Source organism: Sardina pilchardus, chromosome 11, assembly GCF_963854185.1.
Source record: "Sardina pilchardus chromosome 11, fSarPil1.1, whole genome shotgun sequence".
Classification (NCBI taxonomy): domain Eukaryota; kingdom Metazoa; phylum Chordata; class Actinopteri; order Clupeiformes; family Clupeidae; genus Sardina; species Sardina pilchardus.
Window position 1 is genome coordinate 31287269 of NC_085004.1, and position 26174 is coordinate 31313442.

At 42.0% G+C, this 26174-nt stretch overlaps 1 protein-coding gene across 1 annotated transcript; it reads right to left on the reverse strand.

The window, feature by feature from the left end:
* Nucleotides 1-1278: 1278 nt before the first annotated feature.
* Nucleotides 1279-25693, reverse strand: pkd1l2b (polycystic kidney disease 1 like 2b; the record flags this gene model as incomplete). The annotated part of the gene is given in 41 exon segments (XM_062548770.1): nt 1279-1583; nt 1703-1834; nt 1928-2029; nt 2227-2437; nt 2527-2687; nt 2799-2926; nt 3035-3168; nt 3453-3786; nt 3992-4177; nt 4261-4401; nt 4498-4594; nt 4697-5169; nt 5470-5659; nt 5808-6058; nt 6360-6559; nt 6710-6856; nt 7112-7290; nt 7485-7586; nt 7847-8077; nt 8391-8581; nt 8684-8909; nt 9011-9142; nt 9628-9745; nt 9988-10112; nt 10196-10351; nt 10742-10879; nt 11297-11476; nt 12115-12260; nt 12457-12612; nt 12698-12871; nt 13034-13163; nt 14515-14588; nt 14682-15092; nt 15187-15409; nt 16058-16209; nt 16527-16637; nt 17263-17451; nt 17531-17689; nt 18758-19121; nt 21400-21464; nt 25675-25693. Coding segments are annotated over 41 exon segments (7176 nt in total), but the record flags the coding sequence as incomplete, so codon positions are not given.
* Between the last annotated feature and the right edge of the window lie 481 nt (nt 25694-26174).

Consider the following 26174-nt stretch of genomic DNA (forward strand, 5'->3'; position numbering starts at 1 on the left):
TATGACAGCTGTATACTGCAACTACAGCAACTGAATCCTTAATGAAACGTCAACCATGACGGGGACCTCATCAGAAACATAATTGTGGACATCACCTAAAATTGAATCAAAATTTAAATACAGATGTGAAACATACTACATTGTTCCCCTTAGTTTGTGTAGGATCTGTTCAACAAACATGTAAGCCATTTTTACTAAATAAAAAAATCCCATTCCAAAATTGTACACCCTCTAGCAACCTTTTTAAACATTCACCAAGGTTAGAGGTAGATGACAGGAAGCTGATCTTGTAAGTACATAATTAATCCAGTTGCACATGTATGGCTGTGTTAGTGGTGTACTGTACGACTTCAGCACACACGCCAGACTTAGGACAGGCCTTTATGAAGTCATCAGCCATGAGCGCATGATGGAACCTTGCACACTGCTGACTTCATCTGTCTGTTTCAGGTGTAGAGTGAGACCTATCGGAAGAGCTTCAGCATTTCATCCACTATCCCTTACTCAAATGAATGAGGAGAGCATAATCAAGTAAACAAATATTAATTTTAGAAGTATCTGAAGTTGTAATGAAAGGATTTGTATTGAGAAATGTGGATGCAATGCACACACCCTGACATCTCACTCACCTTAAAAGACCCTCTAAGCTATCAAGATGGAAAGGCTACAACATTTCACTCCAGACGGTAGGTTGACCTTCAACTTGTCTGTTGGCCTAATGTCTACATTCATAGCCTTGAATGTACATTTGACCATGTCCATGTAATGTATAGTACAATTGATACTAATGCTTTTGCAGATAGGACAGTACAAAATTAGTCTCTTTTTGAAACCCCCCCATAAATGCTCTACGTGTCTCTTTATTTAGAGAAGCATTAACAATTAAGATACAACAGATGTTCATTTTGCATTATGAAGATTTACACAAATGATCTTGATATACAGGAACTATATATATGATGGGCACAGGAGGAACCGTGTCAGAGTTTCTCTGACCTTTCTACGATGTTCCATCCTTCTGTATGATATCTGAGGATATAAATTCTGCACCAGAATAATGTTTGAACCTGGAACATTACATCAAAATATACCACATTATTATTTTTGTCCTAATGTCTTTATTCCACACCACAAGAAATCGTGTAATATTCCAGTCAAGTGCTAATTAGTATAGCTAGGAAATTTCACAATGATTTCACTATGATCTTGTAGTGATCAGATCAGACAGTTAACAATGTTTACACAGTTTGTAATAATTCACATATGAAAGCCACAGGATGGTCCTTTAACATACCATATATATTTAGATTTTGAGGCAGCAACATATTTCAACAAGAAGCAAAAGCAGCGACTATGGATTTTGCTTCATGTTTTACACCACTACTCAAAACACAGGCATTCTATTTAACATCAGAGTGCTTATTTTTCTTGGACAGCCAATAGTCTTACGATATGACAGAGGGTGCTGGATTGTTAGTGGCAGAGGAGGAGTCACTCGCTTCTCCTTTCTTCTTAATTTTGATCCCAAACAGACTACAGATTTTCATCAGCATCAGGTCGACTATCTCCTCCTCTTCAGATGGCTGAGGAACAAAAGTGGATGACAACGGAGTTAAAATCGTACAAATCTTACTTTTATAAGGGAGTTCTTGTTACATTTCAGAGCATGTTCTTAAACACAGAAGGCCAAATGTTTGGTTACCTTATGGTGAAGTTGTTCTTCACTAAATGCCACCAGGATCACAGAAATAAAGAGGTTCAACACCACAAAGGTCATGAAGATGATGCAAGAGCCGATTAGGAATGCACCAAGAACTGGGTTATAATCCAACACCTGGAATTCAAAACAAAAGTAGAGAGATTCATTAGCGCGGAGTCATTGTGTTTGCAGTCTGCATTCATTTAAGTTAATTTGCCACAAACTGACCTCTTCATAATTGAAGATACCAAGCTGTAGGCTGACCACAGTCTGTGCTGCATTAATGAGAGTCCGGTATGACGATAGCTTCCAGCCATACATTAGGTTGCACTACAAAGAATACACAGAGAATAGTTATTGGTTAGGAACACGGTAAATCTACAGTGTATCCAAAGCAATAATCATAAAGCCATTTATCAAAGCAGATGTACATATAAAAGAATAAGCTTCTGTGATAAAAAAAAAAAAAAAAAGTTATTTAGCTAGACACAGGTGTTTCATGTATACTGTGGGTAACCTAAACCTACAGCAATAGAGTAGGCCAGAAACATGATGGTCATGACCAGCAGGAAGCCTGAGATGTCTGTCCAGGCCCTCTGCAGGGTGGAGGTGATGAGGTGCAGTTTAGGGTTGAGCCGCAGGAGGTGCCACAGCTTGATGGTGGACAAGAGAACCAGGAACGCGATCAAGTAGCCCAGCACGGCGTCTGCTGTGGCAGTCTCATGGAAACTGACGTACCTGATGAGGAGAAAAGGTTTCAATATTCACTATCCAGTCCCAATAACCTGTACCATGAAGATGTTGGTGCGAGGGCGGTGATCACTCACTGGTCCTTGTTGCTTTGATAGAATTCCAGGTCCCTGTTGCCCAGCAATGTTCTTTTGATAAACACACTCAGCGCACTCCAGCTGAGGATGATGATGGCCAGCTCAAGAAGGTTCCACTTGGTCTTAAAGTAAGTCCACTTCTGCTGCCTCATTAGCTTGCCCTGATTGCAGAGAGAATAATGGATTTACAGATAGGATTATGCCTATGATTAATAAACTGGGAGTGGTGTTTATTTAAGTTCTTCAGTAAGTACTTCATGAAAACTGCTTACCTGGACATACATGTAGTAGAGAATGAAAAGAAAGTAGATGACCTCAGAGGCCATGACGAAAATGTGTAAACCACCCGTAGACTGATAGAGACGGACAGTCTGTATCTCACTACGATACTGGAATGCACCTGTGCAAATATTATCGCTGAATTGTTGAAAGTAATTATACAGTAGGGGATAATTGTACTTATCTCTGATGTTTCATATCTACTGTAGATATGAAATGTTTGCCTTACCCACAGCTGTTGATTCTAGCATTAGTGTAACAATGCAGAAGAGGTTGACGTTGGCATTGTACACGGTGAACTCCACAAAGATAGCACGAGTGTAAACATCCAGCCATCTGTTGTCAAACAAGTACTGAAGCGCACTGAGGATTAGAAAGGTAGACATTTTTACACTTCTCTCAGTGGTCTCAGACGGTAGTGGCACTCACTTTCAGATTCAGATTCAGATTTAGATTTATTGTCATTCTATTCATTACCAAGGTAAAAACACAAAGAAAAAGCGTTTCTCCAAGATCCATACATCATTCATACACATTACACACACATACATATCCACCTTAATATTGAATTGCACTTGCTCTCTATAGTGGTTATATTTATGATTTACAGTACATATACATATGTTTATAATCTGTCTTCTTATCACCTTGTAGCATTGGTCAGGTCAGGGCCCAGCTCCACCACAAAGCCTCCTCCTCTGTACAGGGCCATGCTGCCCCACATGGGATGTGCTCTGAGTCGGGACTGGCTCAGGTATTGCCAGGGGCTGGGGGCAGCAGCCTGGGAGGTGTTTGTATCCCTGGAGCGATTCCAGCCTGGCCCAAAGCAGCCTCTGTCCTCTATCTCCCAAGAGTACGGAGCATGGCAGTCTGTGACCGAGCGCTCCATGGAGCGGGCAATGCGACAGGAGTTTTTCTGCACCCTCACCTGGCGAAGGCGGGCATTGCCAATAAGTTTGGAATTCCCATCCGTTATGAAGCCTGAAGTAAACACAGACAAATTAATATATCAGACTGTGATCCTTATAAAGATGTGTTGATAATATATTTACATTTTGCATTTTAAAAATGTATTTATATTGTTGGTTGAATAGGGTTACACTTATGTTTCTGTTTGCCTGTTATTCATTTCTCAGTGTATAATGATAAAAAAAATATGAAAACTGCAAGATTTCAAACTGCATACCTGGATATTGTCCAAAAATATTGTTCAGAAGCGACGTATTGGCCCACGTAAACACCTCCTTGTGGCTCATTGAGTCTGTGATCCCACTGCTGAAGCTTTGCTGAATGTGCTGGGTCAGATAGAATGCATTTGGATCCCTTTGACCGTAGGCAACCAAGAGTAACATCCACATAAACCCCATGTATACTGTGTAATGAAAAAAAACTCTGTTAATTCCCTTTTCCATGGCTGGGAAGAATGTGTTTGATCAGGAGGCAGGTCTGACTCACTGAGAATCTCTCTGATGAGGGCAAACACTTTTTGTTCCTTGATCATGTTCATTCTCATCTTCTCAATGTCTGAGGGTGGTGGTGGCTGGTAGAAACTGCATGTGCTGTCTCTCCGTGCAATACGTACGCCATCAGGATCACCTTGAAGCATTTTATTTATATTCATTTTATTTGTGTCCAATAATTTGCATGATCGACCAATTGTGTATTCCTAAAAGGATTTAGCAATTACGGTACCTGTATTCGACGCTGATTCCTCAATAGGAACATCACCATATTCCTCCTGGTCAACTTTCTTCAGCACTAGGGCAAAGAAAACCGCAAACCCAAGCACCTGTGTTGTGTTGAATATGAGTATTCTTATACAAATTCATTGAACTAAATGCAGTTTTAAATTTAATTTAATCAATTTACAGTCAATTCCACAGTTTCTTACTTTCAAAGGCTGAGTGATAAAAAGGCTTTCAAAGAACGACACCACCATGGAGATGAGCCAGTTGACGGAGCGCTCTTTGCCGTACTTCAGCCCGTACAGCATGGTGAAGAACGCCGACACGCCGCTCGTTGCCGCCACTAGAAGCCAGCCCAGGAACACGAACCACCAGGGCAGGCCTCCCTGACAGCAGCCCTTGCCACCGCTACTGCCCCCTCCCTCAGTGCTGTCCTCGGGGCTGGGGCTGCGGTGGTCTCCGCTGGAGGTGGAGGACAGGTGGGGCTCTAGGAGGCCTTTCATGCCCCGGACCTGCCGCACGGCCTGGCTGTAGCTGTCGGGGTTGGAGAAGCGTGTGGGCCCCAGCAGGCCCAGCTCTTTCTCCACATGCTGGAGCTGCCGGTAGAGGTACTGGCTGTACAGGCTGCCCTTCTGGGCGTCACTGGTTGTTTTCTTTGGGCTCTCAGAGGAAGAGTTCTCTGTTGGCGGGAGAGAATTACACTTTTGTCATCTTGCATGCTGGCTCACAACATCACCACTAGGGAGAGCTCTAGCCCCACGAGAGACAACTTCACAATTACAATTTCAAAGAATCCAAAATTCCCTCTTCAAGACACAATTACCATTCATAAGATAATTGTGTGTTACTATTCACATTTCCCCCCCATCCTATCATCCATATACTCTTTGTATGTGAGGTGTTTTTTTAATCTAATACAAAAACATAATAATAATAATTTAAAAAAATAATGACAATGATGAGACAATGGTTTAGTAACCTTCCAAAGTGACCGTGAACTTGGAGTTGTCTGTGTAAAACATGTCCCCTGCACGGTTTTGCTGCCGGATGATGTCCTCCACGAGTGAAAGAAGCATGTTGATGTCAGGGTTTTTGCCAGATGTCACATCTATTCTGGGAAGAGGGTTCTTCATCACTTTGGAGAGTGACTGTGCTATTCTTTTAATGTCCTGGGAGAAACAAAAACCTCATGTGAGTAATTATTAGCATTAAACTGAGGAACCCATTCCGCTTATTAGATGGTATTCCATGAATTAGATGTTTAAAGACCATGTAATTCAATATCTGGTTATCTAATCTGTGTGGTTCTTTTTGCACCTTGGTTACGGCTTCTGGTGTTATGTCCCTGTGCTGACTCTCAGGGGAGGGTGGCTGGGTTGGTGACACACGGCCACTCTTGGCCTGTTTGCAGGTGTCCGCCTTGCTCTTGTCCTTTACAGGCCTCTTGGACTTCCTCTCCCGCGGGCGTGTGTTTCTGAAGATGCTGACGATGAGGAGGTTGATGGGAAACATGATGATGGAGCTCTGGATGCCAATCATCACTTGCTGCCAGGTGAACTCAATGTGACCTTTCATGGTGTGGAAATAAGACAAAGAAACAGTCCGACTTTGAAAGGCATCTAACCTCAGAGTTAAGTGCTGTTGGTGTCTGTTTTTCTCATGCAGGTAGGTTAGTAAAAGATGAAATATACAGAGTAATAATATTTTATTATTATTACTATTATTATTGTTATTACTCTTTGCTCATCTATGCTTTTATCTGCTATTACTGTTTGGTTTTTGTTTATGTAAAGCACATTGAATGACCTCTGTGTATGAAATGCGCTATATAAATAAACTTGACTTGACTTGACTTGACTTGAGACTTACCCAAGTCCATGGTCTGCTCAGCAGGATCTGTGGGCACGCCATAGAACATGATGCTGGTCAGCATGGTGCACAGCAGCAGGGAGAAACAGCAGGAGACGCGCTGCACACACGTGAAGTTGCTGTTCGGCGGGCGGCTGACCACAGAGAACCAGATGTGGCCATCACGGAAATCTTTCACCGTCTTCATGTAGAACAGATTGCTGCGAAATCAAAGACAGGACAAAATTACCATAAACTGGCTAGCAGATTTATTTTTTACCTGAATTGCAAACAAAATGGTGATTAGGGTTTATCATGACAGACAATATTATTGTAGTAATCAAACAAAACTCAACAAATGCACGTTGTACCTAAATCTCTTTAAGTCCATGTCTGTGGCTACAGGGAACACTTTATCCAGGACACACTCCCCCACATCTATGGCGAGCCACGAGCTGCAGAGGAAGTGCCACTTCTGACCCGTCTCAATGTCCTGCACCATCACTTTGTTAATGTACCTGATTTGCACAGAACATAACATGCAAGTATGAGAGATACATGTACTGTGAAACATGGATGTCACAGACACAGATGTAGATAATATACTATGTGCCTGGTATGCAATGCAACAGCATCCTTGCTTTTATTTAGGTCTAGCAAATATCTGTGTATAATGAATTATTCAGCTGTGTGGATGGCTAATATATAATATAAGGATAATATTAGTGGATAAGTTATTGGCTGGTGGTGGTGTATGGGCATGTCTGTGTTACCAGCCAGGTTGATTCCCTGAGTTGTCATGCCAGAGCCTGATACTCTGCAGCTCGCCCAATGAGAACGGCGTGGTCAGTATAAACATGTCTGCCCCGCCTCTCTCAAACACTGGCTTGTCTGGGTCAGTCAGATGGTGTGGTTCACTCTCGCCCTCAGTGCCAAGCAGAGTCACTGTCACCTGCCCAGGAACCAAAGACGCAGTGTGAACTTTGACCTTTCAGGAAACCCGACACAAACAGCATCATACAGACACTATCAGTGAAAGAGAAAATGAGTTTGTCAAAACAACAACAGGAAAGTACAATGATGCCAACCAGAGATGCAGTAATCCCTCAGAGTAGTCAGACACCTGTGGTATACAGGTATACAGACCTGTGAGGAAGTAGAGGCTCCACGTCGGTGCCCAGTGCTGATGTTGAGCAAGTATCTGTACTCTGCCAGGGGGTCGTTGTCATCCAGCACAGTAATCTTAACCTAATAGGCAGCAGAACAGGCATTCACAGTGAGTTGATCAGTCTTATTATATATTTTCACAAACACATTCGTAACATCTAAATGAAATGTAAAATGGAAATTCAGTTCAATTCAATTTAGCATTCAAAAGTATCCAACGGTATTACGCTAATCAAAGAAAACCCCCCCTCCAGAAATAAAGTCTAGTCTAGCCATACAGTATGTGTTCTTTTGGAGGACTGACTAGAATGTCAGATTGTGTGGATTCTACAGAGACAGACCTTTGCTGTGTCCTGAATGTCCTTCCGTCGTGCCCATATCACCACCATGAGGTAGGCCAAGAAAATGGCACCAATAAAGCACACCACCACCGGATTGTTCACAAAAGTGCCAAAAAGCTGAGCTATCTGGCTCACGTCCACCACGTTGGGCATGACGAAGAAGGAGCTCCCGAAGAACGTCAGGTGGTTGCACAAGCACTGCGTGGTCAGGGGTGTAGTCAGGGGACCCACCTATGACGACAAGACAGGAGTCAAGTACAGTATGTGCTAAAGAGTGAAATACAGTCATCAAGTCAAATTCACCGGGTGGTTTGCTATAAACATCTGACTAAGGCCAGTTTGCAGTATTCAATGCATTTTCACTTCAGTTTCATAGTAACTTCTGACAAAAATACACCCCAAAGTACTCTACAGAGCCAAGCTTGAACAAAACATTCAGTGTTTCCAATGATTCCTAAAATGCTTTCAGACCCACCACTAACTTGGTGGGTCTGAACATAATTACTCATGCAATAGTAGCTTAATGCAACATGAATGAACATACCCTGCATCCATAGTCACTCCAGTTTAGCTTTAGTTCATCCCAGTACACGCACTGAGCAGCAATGGACGTAATGGAGACTGTGGCGTTTGTAGAGTTGACTCCTGCCCCAACCACAGGCCTCACTAGTAGGTAGTATACACCTTCATCTATGGTCATATCCCTGGGGCTCAACACCCATGTGTATCTCTCCTCTGCTCAGAATTAGTGGAGGAAAAACATCACTTTAGCTATCTTGTTGCTTTTCTTTACTTTGACATTTTTCTACAAGTAGAAACGAGCTAGGTTGTGGAAACCTTGTGTGTCTCCGTCCTGCGGGAGGTAGGTTTGTGCCTCGTAGTGTGTGTCGTTGGGGTACTCCTGGAACCCTATAAGCAAATGTAAGGAGATGTCCTCTGAGGGGTCCAGCTTGAGCACCAGGGACACATTAGGTGACGTCACATTGATCATGATGGTGCTGAAGTTTCCCAGGTCCAGAAAAGTGTGGTTCACTTCAGCACCCAATTGCCTTGGCAAAAAAATCTGAACAAAATTACATCAGTTACTGGACAATTGGGTCTCAACTGAACATCCTTAGCTAAGCAAATGCAATTGATGTATCACAATCAATATTTTAAAAATACCTCAATCTCATTTGTCAGGTTAGCAACAGGGATGGCGGAGCCATTCTGTTGGGTGAGAGACAGAGCCCCCACTGTGCCATTGATGGACTGCGCTGTATTCCAGGCAAATGGATTTGTCTCAAAGGTCATCATCTGATATGAAACATAGACAGGTGGTTAACTGAGTGTGAGACTTAAGGGAACACCTTTGCTGGCAATATAGCAGTTCAAGTTCAAGTTTTTTGTCATGTAAAACAGATTTATCAGTAATGACATTTCTTATGCTCAAGAGCCAGCTCAGAAAGAATAAATGAAATAGCACAACCTCAAATCAGAAAATGTTGGAACATTGGGTAACATGCAAATAAATATGATGTACAATCTCATGAGTCCATATTTAGCAGCAGAAAGGACAGCAACATATCAACTGTTGAAAATTAAATGTTGATTATTTCATGGGAAATGGGAAACACATTTCAAATTTTACAAAAAGTTGGGACTTTTCCATATTCCATATTCCATATTATATTATATCTATGCTATATGCAATGATATAATAGACCATTGCATTTACACACTACTGAGAAAGAACATACATTAGCATCCATTCATCATTGACATCGAGGGCCTGCTCTTACCCGGACATCCACAGGCGTTGATGACACAGCAGAGAGATCTAACGGTGGGAGAGCGAAGCTGGCAGAGCTGGAGTTCTGAATTGTGAATGGCTGTATCGCAAGGTTCTTTGGAGACATTCTGGAGGAGGAATATTTTGTAAATTCTTTGCAAAGTGCAGGAACTTGACAAATAACTAGATAATATCACTAAAAGACATAATCAGCACATTGCATAATACAAAATAAATTGATCTTTCAGTTAAAAACATAGTCAAGCAGTAGCAATTCTGTTAACAACAACGGAATCCATTCTGAGTGAACATAAGGAACATATAAAAGGACATATGAAAAGACCCTGCAACTTAGTCAGCTGGTCCTTACCTGTTGACATATAAACTGATCTGAGGAGTTGTTATGACTGTGGGCCCATGGGATGTCTTTTTCCCTACCAGAAGGGCACTCTGGACCTTGTCTACAGCATTGAGCAAGTGCTCAGCGATCTCACTCTGAAAAAGATGTTGAAGTTACTATGTGAGTACCTGCTCCAAACTATGATTTAAAGCCCCCAGTCTTCATGCAGAAGAAGTACCTGTTTGTCTGTCGCTGCTGAGACCAAAATGATGTTACTAGCAGCTTCAATGAGAGGCGTGGATGCTTCCAACATCTTCTCATTTACATTGCTTTCAGGGAGTGGAAGTGAGTTGAGGGACTCGCTGAGCTTTGACAAAACGCTGCTTGCCTGGATCTGTCCAGAAGGGAACAAAACATGTTTATTAAGTTGGATTCCAAAAACTTCCTTCAGGATGAATAAAATCCCTCTCTCACACATCCTGGGTCCTGTACAGATCTGTCTACGTGTGGGTGGCCACTTCTACAGTAATTTTCTGTGTATTAGCCGCATTGTGTATAAGCCACAGGTCAGTGTTTTATGTGAGTTAAAACCATGCCATACTAACTGCCCCCGTGTATCAACCTCATAGCTGAAGAAATTCTGCAAAAAAATGTGTAAGCCGCAGCTAATAGTTGGGAAATTACGGCACTTAGACTGTACTGCACATCTTAAGTGACAGAGATCATGTTTCCTAGACAAATGTAGGGTACAGTACAATACAAACGTCCGGAAGTCATCCTGTACCTGTGTGTCTGTGGTCAGCTCATCTTCCTGCTTGGTTAGTTCGGCCACAGCACTGGCGACTGCCTGCACCTCCTCTGTGCTCCCCATGGGGGCGCTCTCTATTGCTACAGACATATTGGTGACCATCTGCTCTCGGAGCTGAAAGGAAAGCAATCATGAGCTGGATTTCATGTCTCAGCATCTTGCAGGCTTCACCAGGCTACTGGTTTACTAGGCTACACTCAAAAGCATCTCAATAATCCTATCATATATGTCATGTGACATTTATTTGGATAAACATGTGCTCATTTTCAATTAGAAGAGCTATGACTAGTGTTTTTTAGTTGAACACATAAAAAATGACCTTGAAATAGAAACATAATGTGAAGAAATAACAGTTTTGATGTAATGTTAAAAACATCTACTGTATGCTCTGTGTTGTTCAAATATCCAGCCAGATGTATAGTAACACTTTGTGCTTGATTATTGAATACACTGCAAATTAACTGAAGAGTGCCGTTGGTTCTCTAATCCTGCATAATTGGACACATGCCATTCAATGATGGACACTGGTACCTCTTTTCTTGCAATCTTGTCCTCGTCATTGACGCCTCCATTCAAAGCACTGGACACAGTTTGGTACATCTGAGCTAAGGCTGCCCCTGTGAGCTGGCCTTGGCTCTGTAACTCTGCCACCTGATTTGACACCAGGTCCTGGAGATCCTGCACAGTGGACTCAGAAACAGAGTCCCTCACCTAGATGATAGACATGGAGGTATTTAATGGACAAACCTTGATGTGAACATCAACCTAATGTGATCTTATAGCTTCATCAGTGTTTTGGTTAATATAATACTCAAATTGAACGGTGTCTGTTACCACTGTTTTGAGTTCAAGTGGTAAAACTACTCTGACAAGAGCTCATTATGTCGTGCTTGTTACTCTTCTCAGATCAAAAAGGGCCTTATAGTGTTTAACACTTGCAGTGTTATAATGAACTCTTAAAGAATTTCTGCAGTTGAACACTTCAGATTTTACACACATTACACACACTGATTCTACTGTATAGGCCTACATATATAGAAGACAGATGGATCTAAATAACAGATCCTATTTGAAGTGCAAATTTTGACTAATGTTGTGCTATTTGCTGTGTTATTTTCCACGCCCTGTATCATGTCTCCAAGAGAGATATCTCTTGAACAATATTCAAACACATTTTCTAGTTGTTGTATTGGATGTGAGTGAGTGTGCTTCTTCTATAGAAACCTTGTGTAATGTTAGCCTTATACTAAAACCTGCTGATAACATAGTACCATGCCATTTGCATTTTATAGTTTTTGAGCAGCTAATTGATCAAAATTAATAAATGTATGATCTTCTTATTAGGTAACCTTGATGAGAATGGTGGTGTTTAAGGTTTGTCCAGCTGAGTTCTGCAAAGTTGCAACCACAGTTAGGGTGTAGTCAATACTTCTGTTTCCTAGTGGCAGGAAGAGTGACCTCTCACTGGGGTTATTACCACAATAAAGGTAATTGCCTGTGAAAAACAATTACAAAATTTGATAAGATAAGATGCAAAAAGATAACAAAATGTACATGTTGATAAGATATCAAGAATAGCAATAAACAAATCTTGACACCTTCATGCATTCCACGCAATCCCCTCCTTACCTCACTCACAGAAACTCGTCAAAACATTGACATTGACAATGGCACCAAAATGAGTTTCTTACCACTGGCAGTGTTGAGGCAGTAGGTGCAGGGTGCAGTGCTACAGAAGGACTGGGTTACATTGCAAGTGAAGGTAAATGGAGAAAGAACATCTCCAGCAGTAGGGTTTGTCCAGCACGAGAGGACACTGGGTGGACCTGCACTTGTCTCACGAGAGGCTGGCGATGAAACAGACACTGATGCAGTCCCACTTGAGGGTGTGGTCACGCTTGAGGGTGTGGTCACAATTGAGGGTGTGGTCACATGTGAGGGTGTGGTCACGTGTGAGGGTGTGGTCACATCTGAGGGAGTGGTCACGAGTGAGGGTGTGGTCACATATGAGGGAGTGGTCACGAGTGAGGGTGTGGTCACATCTGAGGGTGTGGTCACACTTGAGGGTGTGGTTACCGTTGAGGGTGCGGTCGCAGTTGAGGTAGGCTGAGGTAATTGAATGCCAAATTCAGCATAACCGGACTTTACGTTACTATTTCCTGTAACTTTTGTACCTGTAGTGAATATAGCACATGAAGAACAACCAGTGAGTAACATACAGTGACTATTAGATTCATGCACATGTGTGACTTAGCCCAAGACAATTACCATAAACAATGACTGTGATGAGCTGCTGTGCACCCTGCAGGGTGGCCGCTGGGACGGCCCATGAGCTGACTGACTGTGCTACCTGTCGGAATCGCTTTTCCCCGTTGCTGTAGCAGGAGCTGAGGTCAGCCTGGAAGGAAACAGCAATTTCCATCAACTCGGTCAAGTCGGTGTCTCCATTTGGAATTACATGGACGGTTTTAAATAGCATTCTTCAGAAAGTATGTCAGTATTTTCTTAGCTAGTGTAATTGTGTGCCTTCTCTCTTTGGTCATGTGTATTTGCAGCACACAATAAATGGTTCTGAGTGTGTATTGACCATTTCAATCTGTGCCAAACATTTTGAATGTTTAAACATTCAAAAATCAATGTAGGCCTATTGAATATGTAGGCTACTGGACTTTAGCGTAGTGCTCTACGAATTGTCATCTTTAAAACTTTTACATTTTTTTGTTCATCCCTAAGTTACCATTAGTTCAATGTTGTTTTCTGTGGTACCGGATCTGATTCTGTTACCTTGGTATATGTTTATGTATAAATTAATATACTTACAGGGACTGAAGATGTGTCCTCAATTAACCAAACTATTGTCTGACAACCTTGACAATCCACTGTTAGGTTTAGGTCATTTTGAATGTTGACAGGGTTACAGTCTTGACAGCTGAAAAAGACATACAGTAACTCATTGTCTGAGGTAGAAATTATTTAGAAAGGTGAAAAAAATCACCAAAGAATCTCTATTGGTATTTCTTCACATATTAAGGTACTGATGTAGCATATGCAACAATGAAACTAAAAATATAATACTGGAGTATGACATCCAGCAATATGTATTACTTTGACTCCTGAATACTGCAAAATATTACCACTGAACGAAAATAGATTCTTACTGTATTGTGACAGTTACTTGACGCCTTGGAATAAGGGTTACACATTTGGTTGCCGTTGACACTTCTTGCTCTCCTGTCCTCATTGTAACAGTCAGAGAGTATACCACATATTCAAAAGGTGGTTGTAGGCACGCCTCAGGAATCTCAATTACGTTATCATCAGAGGTGTCAGAACATACACAATTTCCAACTGAAAGGAAGAAAAATAAAAACTAATTATATTGCCACTGATGTGCTTCCTGTCATCATACTGTACATTTTGATCTATAAATGTTAGACTTACTGCATTCCCAAAGAAATTCGGAATTCTCATGTCCATTGATCGAAAGCTCGACGCTCGGGTCACCAATGTTGGGCACATTAGGATCCATCTGGATATTAACATTTGATCTTGGAATTCTCGGGTGCTCCTCTGTCTAGGTATAAATGTAATGTGAGAGTTGTTTAGATCAGGGCAAGTCCAGTAGTATTGGCAAGAGAGAGTAAAGTCCTAGAGAGAGTAAGGACTCAAGAACTGTATGCGCCATTGAGGGAAAAACCTACTGAATTTTGAGTGTCATTTGACAGGGGTTCTATCTCAGGGAGACAAACCACTGTTGTATTTCCTGCATCCTGATCTGTGGCTGAGAATGTGTTCCATGCTTTGACCTTCACTTGTGCCATGCCTAAAATCAACCACATACAACATAGATTTCATGACGGCTCATTCTATGATGAATTACTTTGTGATGAAAATCACATTTCAAAGGCATGGAAACCTTGGATGGTTGTTGAGATGTTGAAAACCTGAAGACTGCCACTGTCCACTTCTCTCGTCTCCTGGACGGTGTTATTGTCACTGTCGGATATCTGGAGGAGCAGCCGCGCGGGGGCTCCGTGGTCCAGAGAGACGGCGACGTGGAGGTACGCCTCAGGACACGGCCCGGCCTGTGTGGACACCGACGCCTGCAGCCCCTGCACCGGCTCCAGCACACACACCTCCAGCTCAGTGGAGAGGTCAGTGGCTGTGACATTGTTAGAGGCCAGCAGAGTCAGCTGATGACAGCCTGGACCCAGGCTCTGCACCTCCTCTGAGCCCAGGCTGATGTTGTGAGGGAATACGCCCACAGCAGCGGACGACAAGGCCAATAATGTGCCGTTGTTCTGAACTTTGTAGGTGACATTGCTTCCTGTAAAAAAAAAAAAAATGTGTGTTGTTCATCATTGTCTAATATATATAAATCATTTTTTGTGTGTACTTTTCCTTGAGATATTTTGGGTTACCTGCTACCAGGTTGACCTGGATTGTAAGAGGGTTGTTAGCGAGGGCTTTGCAGTTTGTGCTGTTCATTAGCTGGCCCATGATGTAGCACCTGACCACTCCATATTCCCCAAGTGGCTCCTGGATGGTGATGGTCTTCTGCGCAGTGACATGCCACTCACTGGTGGTGCACTCCACCCCGACAGTGAAGACCCCTGGACTGTTGTACTGATGCACCACACTGGCCTGTGACCTAACAAAAGCAGAGCAGTTGGATCCAACAGACATTTGAATCGGTACGAACTTCTGTCCGATTTGTCGTGTAGCTTGAGCAGGCTCACGACACGCGATTAGAAGACGTAACAATCAATGTTCAAGCTCCGGTCCGATACAACTGGATCTCTGGCATGGCAGACATTTTTGTTGGCTGTCTTGCAGCGTGAACAGTTAAACATGCAATGTGTGAACACAGCAATCACTGTCAAATTAGTGTGAGCAACCATGTTGTATGCGACTGGAAAAAGTAAAACATACGGTGTCTGCTGTGCTTTACATGCCGCTAAGCCCTCTCCTCAGAAGCTCAGAATGCAGGCTTGTGTTGCATGTTCTACTGTACACCTCTTTTCAATCAGAAAGAATCTCAGCCTACTTCATCTATGTTCTCCTTATTTTCTCCCTGCAGCTTAGGCATTCATGTACAACGCCAAGTCCAGTGCTATACCAATAGACACATACTTTCCACATTCCAAAGGTCATCCGTTGCCTCATCTCTGTCTTTATCTTCACCTCTACCACTTTCAAGATTAATGGTCAACCTTCTTTGAGAAGGTGGGTGCAATCTGTGTGTCGTAATGCGTACAGCGCCTTTAAGGTAAAAGATGTGCACGGTTGGACTCACTCGTCAGGAGTGTAGGGGTCAATGATGTGGCCATCCCCTGCACTGAGTGTGCATGTCAGGTTACCCTGGAATGGGTGCAAAAGCCACTTCACCTGGATTGTGACGTTGTCAAACACAGTAGCCAACTTGCCCATGAGCAGGTGAAGACCTAAAGATGAACACATGAATGTGTTACAGCAGAACAAAGAGCCTCTTAGACAACAGCCACCATAATCTCTCACACAGATTTTTGACATTTGATATTTACAGCCAATAGAGTATTTTGTCTTATTACAGAGTTCATCCCAGAGATTATTGTCAATGGCTGTATAACTACTCGTTTCATTCTGAATACTGATCCATTCATTTAGTTTGGCATTTTTACAGTTTGCAGTTTTACTGCTACCACTACCACCAGCCACCATGTCTCAATGTATGGACAGCATTGGAAAGCATAAACGATCGCCCAAATAAGAGACCTCCTACCATCTTTACAATGATATTCCACGGACAAGTAGCTTCCGAGACCGGGGCATGGTTCTCCAAAGGATGATGCATCTGCCAGAGCTTGGCAGGCCTGCAGCCCATGACACTGCCCTTGAAATTGAATAAACATCTTAATGCATTACTATTTGTTTAGAACATTTGGTCTATATCCTCACCTCTCATTTTGCAAGGCTCTCTTTTCAATGGAACGTATCCCTGTACCAAGCATTAGATTCACAATAAACACTGTACTCTATAGAGAGGGGCCCATACATACAGTGTTGATTAATCTCTGTAACTCGTCTCTTCTGTGAACACAGAGTTATTTCTAAAAGCCTCAGTAAATATTGACTTGATTATGTTGAAGCTCTATTTATCCCCTAAGTCACCAAAGCCTGTTATAGGACAGAGATCCTTTTGTGGCTCAACTATCAGTGACTACACAAACATTATGCTAGCTCATAGCACTTGTTCATTTTGATTCTATACAGAGAGCGTATAATTGAACCGCTGTTTGCACATAGTAGTCTTCATACAAAGATTTTGTATTTCGGACACAAAAGCGAGACACAATAGGCTGTAGCACTGTCACAGTGATCCCTATTGTGCCATATAGCAAAATGTTCCACAGTTATTACAGCTGCATGATGTTTCTCTGGAAAATCATGTGAAATCCCCTTATTTATCAGTTATCAAACATTTATCATAATGTGATAAGATGTGTTGAACACCAAACCTTCTACTAAATGCACTACATCCACCCAGCTGCACTCTTCTTGTGAGGATGTGACGGAGGGAGAGGGGAACCCCTGGCAGTAGTGTATCGTCTTCCTTCCAAAGAAGCTGTCGTCCACCTCTATCACCTGCCCAGAGCCGCACTGCAGTGTCACATTGTAGTTTGCACAAGCCATAGATTTTCCAGTCTCTGAGGATAAAAGAGTGTTACTAAGACTGTTCTTATCTCACAGGCCAGCACACTCAGAGCACGGGGGGGAAAGGCTCACCAAATTCACAGGCAAAGTGCATCTCTTGGGTGCAGTTGTCTGAGGCCTCCCATTGAAAGCCAGAGCCCTGGAGGATGTAACCACACCTGGCCCCTATTGAAGGCTCACTCGCCCAGTTAGAGTAACTAACATCGGAGCCATCGAGCCAGGAGAGTGTTCCTATGGGAAAATAATAATATATCATGTGGGTCTGTCATCAAATAAATAAGCAAACTTCATTTAATATTTTCAATTTCAGCCTTTAACTCTCTTAATGTGATTTGTAAGAACAGGTCCACTCCACAGAAATGACGTTGTTCATATCCCAACACATTTCCAACATCACAGAACACATATACTGTAAAATGCAGCTTCACCCCAGCAGGGTCTAAATGACTTAAACAAGACACTGGAGGAAAACCCATAAATAGAACAACAGAGGCCTTGCAATGGTCTGTGTGATAATGCTTCTCTTTTGTGCTGAAGATACAGCTGCTGCTGTGATAGTCACAGCACTTTACATGGACCTGTTTCAGAGACATGAGGGTAAACACATTGAGAGACGATATTTCTTGTCAACAGACAGCTGCTAATCAGAGATAGGCAGAGGGCACTGTTTCGAGGGTGGCTGACTGGCGCGTGAGTCATCAGGCCGCCAGCTGAAGGGAGCGATAACATTGATTTTAAAAGCAGCCCAGTCCAGTGGCTGCATGTCCAGCATCATTTGACAGACAAATGAAAAACAAAGCAGATATTAAAGTTCACAGATGTTTTTGGTCGCCCACTACAGAAAATTGTACACTAAACATTTTCTCCATTGCCTGGTTTCATTCAAGTTCATCCAATCAAATTAGTTGAAAATTTGATCTGGAAAAGGCAATGATATTTTGCAATGTTAATCTTGATAAACAAATATGTGGTTAAGCTTCTGAACTGACTTCAGAATGTTGTTAACCTAAGCAGTTGTTCCTGTTGTTCCTCTAAATTTCCTTAGAAGAAATGATTGCAAAAAACACTGGAAACATTGTTCTAGAGAAAAGACAGAAATAGAAAGCACACAACAAGAGGGAACAGCTTGTACTGTTATGTACATGTAAAAAAATACAGTAAGAATTCCTTATTACATTATGTTCATGCTTGTACCTACATTGTATTCAATATTAGAAAAAACACAAATTGAGATCAATACTAAAACAACTTGTCAAATCAGGGTAATCAGCTTGAAACCACTTATAGTCTTGGTATTACCCTCTGCTGCGGCTGAGTCCAGGGTGAGGTTGCTGGACGCCGGGGCCAGCCCTATCCACCAGTCTTGCTGGGGCTGGAGGTGCTGCTGGAGGAACTGCTGGGTCTCGTCGTTCATGATAAATGCCAGACGGCCTCCGCCTCGTTCACACCAGCGCTGGGCATTCTGGAAGGTGCGCTGCTGTGCCACAAACTCATAGCAGGAGCCGTCAAAAGGCTCCTGGTGCTCTGGACAGCCCAGGGCCTCCGCGGGGTCTTGACCACACGTTACGGCTATGTGTAAAATCACTAGCAGAACCACCTCTGCAAAGACACCTCTGTCCATCTCGGCCACTACCTGTGAACTGGTGCGGGCAGCCTTGCCACTCTGCACATTTAAAGCACGCTGACGTCAGTCTCCTTCATGTCACTCCAGGCCCATGAAATGACCTGTTCGCTCAAAGTGCTCTGGCTGTTTGGCTGCTTTGTGAGGGGTCCATTGTGGTGTTGCTGTGAACAATGGGCCTGTAGTGAACGTGCCGTAAAAGACCCATGGGTAAATAACTGCGGGCCAATCTGTGATCCCAGAGGGAGGATAGTCAGGTATCAGGACCACTGCCTGCTCGGGAAGATAAGCTTTGTGAAGTTGGCCAGCTATTGGTGAGACGCTATATCTGTGTGCATTGCATTCTCAGCAGCAACATCTTTTTTCTTGTGAATTGTCTATAGTGTTTATGATAGGTCATCCAGAGACATAAGCATACTTTTAGCTAGTTGCATGAGAAGGATTTTTTGTTATGCTGAAAGACTTGTTAATATGATTTAAGGAGTACACACACACACACACACACACACACACACACACACACACACACACACACACACACACAGGTATGGACATGCCCCATCACAACCCAGAAGGGGGTCATTCAGGAGGGTGTTCATGTTTCAAACAATACCCAGGGGCCTTCTGCTACTGTACATCATCCATACATTCTGACAATACAATACATGAATGTTGCCTTAGAGCAAAAATAATGCCTTCCTGTGCCCCCCACCCCTCCCCATATTATATGATAAAATGTGCATTTTAGCCTATTTTAAATTGTATTCCTATATATTTTCGATATCCGCATGCCTATATAATTATTCGATATTCAAATACAGTTCAATATTACTTTGCAAAAAAACCCATGTTTTTTGTAGACTAAAGGTCAAGGATATCAGTCTGAGTGCATAGGTGATTTGAACTGAAATGGTCAAGCAACTTATATTTATTTGATTGTTTTATATATAAATAAATCATGCCTCATTATAAATCAAAACTTGCGATATAGGCCTAGTAATGTTGTCAGTCTGTATGGCCTTAAGATGTTTTTAACTTTGACTTTGAATCGCGTGTCCAGTCCCTTTGATAGATAAATAGGCTTAGAATTAGATAGTAAAACTCGCACTCAAATAATTTAAGACAGGTCTGTAATTTAACAGGCCTCCTCACGATGAATAAACAGACATATCCGACACAAAACAAGTTGCAGAAGAGTGTAGGCTACTATGAAGTTTTAGTTTTCTGTCAACCTCGCAAAATCGCTGACAAATGACCGTTACGTAAAGCAAAAACATGTTGTTATGGTGGGCTGTGATGATTTGTCGATGCATAAGTAGGTGAGCATAGAGACCTTTTGGACCTCTCATTTCATGTGAGAGAAATCTTTCTTACCACGCGGAAAATCGTTTGCTGATAGTACGGAATCATGGACAAAATATTTGCAAAAAATGGAACGGAGACTCCGGAGCCTGTAAAAGCGAGAGTATCGGGTAGGCTAATTAACTTCAACTTCAACTTCAACTTCAATTAAAGATGACAAATGTAGGCTAGCCTCTTTTTACAACTGTATGAGGCTACTCACCTAAATAGTTACACTGATGAAGGATTGTTGTAGTTCTATGTCAAAACCAACTGATAGCTGCAGCTTACTTTGCATCATTTTCTTGGGGTTGCATTTTTTTCATAGGCGTATGCTAGTTCGGCGAGAACGATGATATGGCGACGTTATGATGATTGATTATTGCTAAATAAACGTACCACTATAAATATCACTATAAACTGTCTGTATACCGTTGGTTTACCGTAGTTGACAACCGCAGATTGACATTTCCTTGTGTCTCTTGTGTGCATTCAGGGACAGTTCCTGAATGGTTACAGGGGACCCTTGTGCGCAATGGACCTGGGATGTTCACTGTTGGAGATACTGCCTACAAACACTGGTTTGATGGCATGGCTCTCCTCCATAGTTTCGCCTTTAAAAATGGTGAGAAGGAAGGACAGAGCACACAGTACTAGCACTGAGTTGCAATGCAATACAACAACTATTGATAGTGAATGCTGTCCTTTCCAGGTGATGTCTACTACCGGAGTAAATTTCTCAAGAGTGATACTTTTAAAAAGAACACAGGTGCCAACAGGATTGTGGTGTCAGAATTTGGGACCATGGTCTATCCTGATCCGTGCAAAAACATATTTTCAAAGTAATAACTGAATTTCAGTGCAATACATTTTTTTTTAGTTGAAACTAAATGACAAAGGAACAGTAATTATTTTAATTAAAGCAGGAGTAATCTCAAACCTGTGACACTTTTGGTCTCTCCAAAGGGCTTTCACCTACTTCAGCAATGCCATCCCTGATTTCACAGACAACAACCTTGTGAATATTATACGATATGGCAAGGACTACTATGCTGCATCTGAAGTGAACTACATCAACCAGATTGACCCACACACTCTGGAGACAGTTGGGAGAGTGAGTTCAAATATGAACACATTTGTCTTCAATAGAATTCAATAGAATAGAATTTAAGAAAAAGCCCCCATTCCACTATTTACACCCGGGTGCAAATAATCACTCCGTTCATTTAAATGTCCATTTTTGAGGTTTGATATGGTTGTGTTCTCTGTCAGTGGTGTGCAAGACTGTTACATAGTCTTTTTGCTTTGTTGCGAGTTGTGTGTGTCCACATTATGATTGAGCAAGGTGAGAAGCCTTTATGAAATTATGAAACAGATGGACTGTGATAAACTTTGCTTCAGGTAAATTACAGGAACCATATCGCAGTGAACTTGGCTACTGCACACCCTCACTATGATGAAGAAGGAAACACATACAATATGGGCACAGCAATCATGGGTTTTGGCCGACCCAAGTACATGATATTCAAAGTTCCAGCTGACGCATCAGGTATCAACAGCAAAAACTGTTATGGCCACAGCAACACATGGACAAAATAATATGAACATATTTTACTTTAGTTTAATTGTTTAAATGTCATTAACATAACAAGTATTAAATGTTGCATTACAGAACTACTGTTATCTGTCTGCAGGTAAAGACCAGAAAAAGTCGGCCTTGAGTAAAGTGGAGCAGGTGTGCTCCATCCCCTTCAGATCAGCCCTCTACCCGAGTTACTTCCACAGCTTTGGCATGACTGAGAATTACATCGTCTTCGTGGAGCAGGCCTTTAAGCTTGACATCCTCAAGCTTGCAACGGCCTACTTCAGAGGGGTTAACTGGGGAGCCTGTCTCAAATATGACAAAGATGATATTGTAAGTGACACATTTACTTTGAAGTATGTACGTTTTTCACTTTACATTCTAGATATAACATGACTTGTGTCTGTTGCAGACAGTATTCCATCTGATCGACCGGCACACTGGGAAAGCCATTTCCAAAAAGTTCTATGGAGATCCTTTTGTGTCGTTCCACCACATAAATGCTTTTGAGGAAAACGGCCATGTTGTGTGTGATCTGATCACATACAAAGACAGCAACCTGTATGAGATGTTCTACATTGAAAACACGAAAGTTCATCGAAAACAACAAGATCTTCTCTCCACCGGTCTGTCAGAGATTTGTGTTGCCCATCACTGTTGACAAGGTACAGTAAATATCTCTGTGTGCAATTTTATGGTCATATTATCGTATAGCATTATATACTATATATTTATAATGTATAGTATTATATACAATACTATACAGCAGTGTTTCTCAACCTTTTTGGGACTAAGGCGGACCAAAGATCAAACCAAAACACACAAAACCCAAAGCACACCAGCTTATGATTGAAAAGTATGTCACACACATTATCTAGTGTGTTCATTCTCATGCCCATATGCCATATGTTTCTCTATACAGTGTGTTCATGACCAGAGACCAGTGATATGCTCACAGCATATGCTCACATGATGTTTTGAGCTTTTTAATCAAGAAGCTGTGTCATTTATGTAAGGGATAATGTATAGAACGCCGGTCATTATAGGAAAATAAGTACGACAGGGCGAACTGAACCCCGCTTCAGCACACCAGTTGAGAGCCACTGCTTTACTGTATATAGTGGTTGCATTGCCGTAAATACAAGTCACTATTTAATTGTATTATATTATGTTTATTGATCACACCCTCTCCTTCAGAACACTCCAGTGGGCACAAACCTTGTGACACTAGCGGACACAACAGCCAAAGCAGTGACCCAAAGTGATGGCTCAGTCTTCTGTTCACCAGACACACTCTTTGTGGGTAGGTTTCCTCCTTTCATTGCCTATTATTTGCTGCATTTGATCAAATAAGCTCTTGATTGAAACATTTTCCGGAGAATCTTATAATATTTTTTTTCACTCAGGTTTAGAATTGCCACAGATTAATTACAAGTTCAATACCAAAAAGTACAGATATTTCTACGGCTCCAGGGTGGAGTGGTCTCCACATCCAAACAAGGTAAAATGCTTTTTCGGCACCTGATAAGCACCCCACCCGGCCTTGAACCCGGGTTTCTGGGGTACTAAACCTGCAGCTTGACTATGATATAGCAGTTAGAGCGCATGCTCAACTGTAGTGACGGCACTCTGTCACAAAGTAACACCAAAAACAAATGTACTCATGACGGGTTACGCTCTCTGTCATCTTTCCTGCAGATTGGCAAAGTGGACATTGTCACCAGAACTCATAAAATCTGGACTAATGATGAGTGCTACGTCTCTGAGCCGGTGTTTGTGGCCTCACCTGACGCTGTGGAGGAGGATGATGGTTAGTAGCATGGACAGAAAGCAAAGCAGGAACATTATAATGCAATATATAACCTATAATAATATATAATACCAATATATTGTGATTTCTGAGAATTGTCACAGAACACAGCATATGCGGTAATGTAGGGTGAATACCTCCCCTACTGCACCATGTTTTCCACCATCATCACCTTTTTATTTTCCTTTGATTTCATTTCAGGTGTCCTTCTGTCCTCGATCGTGTCTCTTAACCCTGCAAAACCCAACTTTATGCTCATCTTGAATGCCAAGACAATGGAGGAGATTGCCCGCGCAGAGGTGGACGTATCTATTCTCGTAGATCTGCATGGCTATTTTATTCCTCAGGACAGCAATTGAGCAGGTTTTGGTCTTGTTGTCTGTGGGTTTTACCCTTTCTTTCAGCACTTAAAACAGTTCTTGAAAATGCTCTATGATTATTATTAGCATTAATGAGACAGTCCTATAAGGACATACAAAAAAAATCTATCACATTATTTATAAACTGTATATTTACATATGACGCTGCATATTTATTAACGTATAACAAGGGCAAAATATTGTATAGTATTTAATTTGCTTTTAAACATCAATGTCTTCACTAGCTGGGTTTATCCAAACTTTCATCATTTGAATGGGGACTCCTAAAAAAAAGGACTAATCTGGAGTAAAAACCACCAAGGGTTTATTTTTGGATATTTCAACTTTCGCTTGTAAACTAAAATACATTAATTAGAAGAGTTTTGAGATTTTTGCATTAACAACGACATAGCTTATACTGTAGTAAAAGTGCAAGGGGCATGGCACCACATCACAACAAATGGACACTTCAGTGGTAGTGTGGAGAGGGTCTCTCCCTGACTTCCCACCGTGATGCACCTTTGGTGGGGTCTGGCTTACGCTGTGACCATGGCGGTATCCATTTTCCTTTCTTCTTCATCCTCCAATCCCCCTCGTTATTTGTCATACACCTCATACTGAGATCATCTCATTTTGCACACACATACACACACACGCACACCAGTGATGCGCGGGTACGTGTCTGAACGCCCCGCCCTGCCCCGCCGTTTACAACTAACCCGACCGCAACTCGGACCGCAAAAAAAAAATATTGAAATACAGGACCCGACCCGCTTCCCGACCCGCTTATTGTAAAAAGTAGCCTAGTCTAACTTAGTCGTAGCGTCATTGAGCTATGCAAAATTGGTATCTCATATGCATGTAAAACAATAATATAGCCTATATTGCCTAATTATATATAGCCTATAATTGCTCAGAATTTGGGAAACATGCATTTAGTCTACCTTTTTTTTGTTCCGTGTCAGCATTCATCCAAAAATGTGGCTGTTTGACTCAACATTGAACATAATTAGCCTAGGATTTTCCTATACAAATTCTGTTTCAGCCGTTCCTCACATGAATGCCTTGAAGCTCTCCCAAGCATGAAATGCAGGCATAGAATATTATTAAGAAACTCTTTATTAACGTCTTCATCAATGGACCAAAAGTCCATTGCTCCGCGATTATAAATTGCAGCGAGATGAAACCTTTATTGCACGACGTGGGGAAGAGCAGACGTGGGGCTTTCCAACGAGCCACTAGGCCTATAAGTTGCGCAAGGACGCACATATTGCATGCTCATACCAATTGTAGGCTATATGCCTTGATGACATTAAATTAAGAAATATTTCCTGATTTGGGAAACTTTTAGTTTATTTTTCTTTCCATAATACCATTCGATCTTGCTGGAAATTATCAGACTTGAGAAACACGCATTGCATCGGCAACTTCGCTGCTCAGTAGACGATTCTGCCACTTTCTGTAGAGGCCAGCAGTTCGAGATAAAAGCTGCAGATCATAGACAGAGAAAGCATATGCTCTGAGAACAGAACACAACTGCATGTCAAGTGTAGCCGAGGGTCTGTCTACGCAGAAACAACAAGTGCATTTCTACATGTTCGTGACAAAATGTGGGGGATAGAATCGCGTTTCAGTGGGAATGCTGCAACTTATGTCTTTTTCTTCTAAAGACAATTATGTACGATATAAATGACAATTTATTTTTTTTACCGACCCGACCAAACATGACCCGCATATCATTAAAAATATTTTTTCTTGACCCATAACCGCGGGTGACCGCGGGTGACCGCGGTCGCCCGCTCGATTTGGATCAGCCCGCGCATCACTGACGCACACACACACACACACACGCTATCCTCCCTTGTTGTCTGTTTCTGGTTGTTACTATGTGTAAGTTATTGTGTTTTTGTGTCTTTGGCTCTCATACTTGGTACTTAATATTTAACCTATTAGTATTAATATTTGTCAAATGTAATTAATGACATATTTCTCTGTTTGCAAAT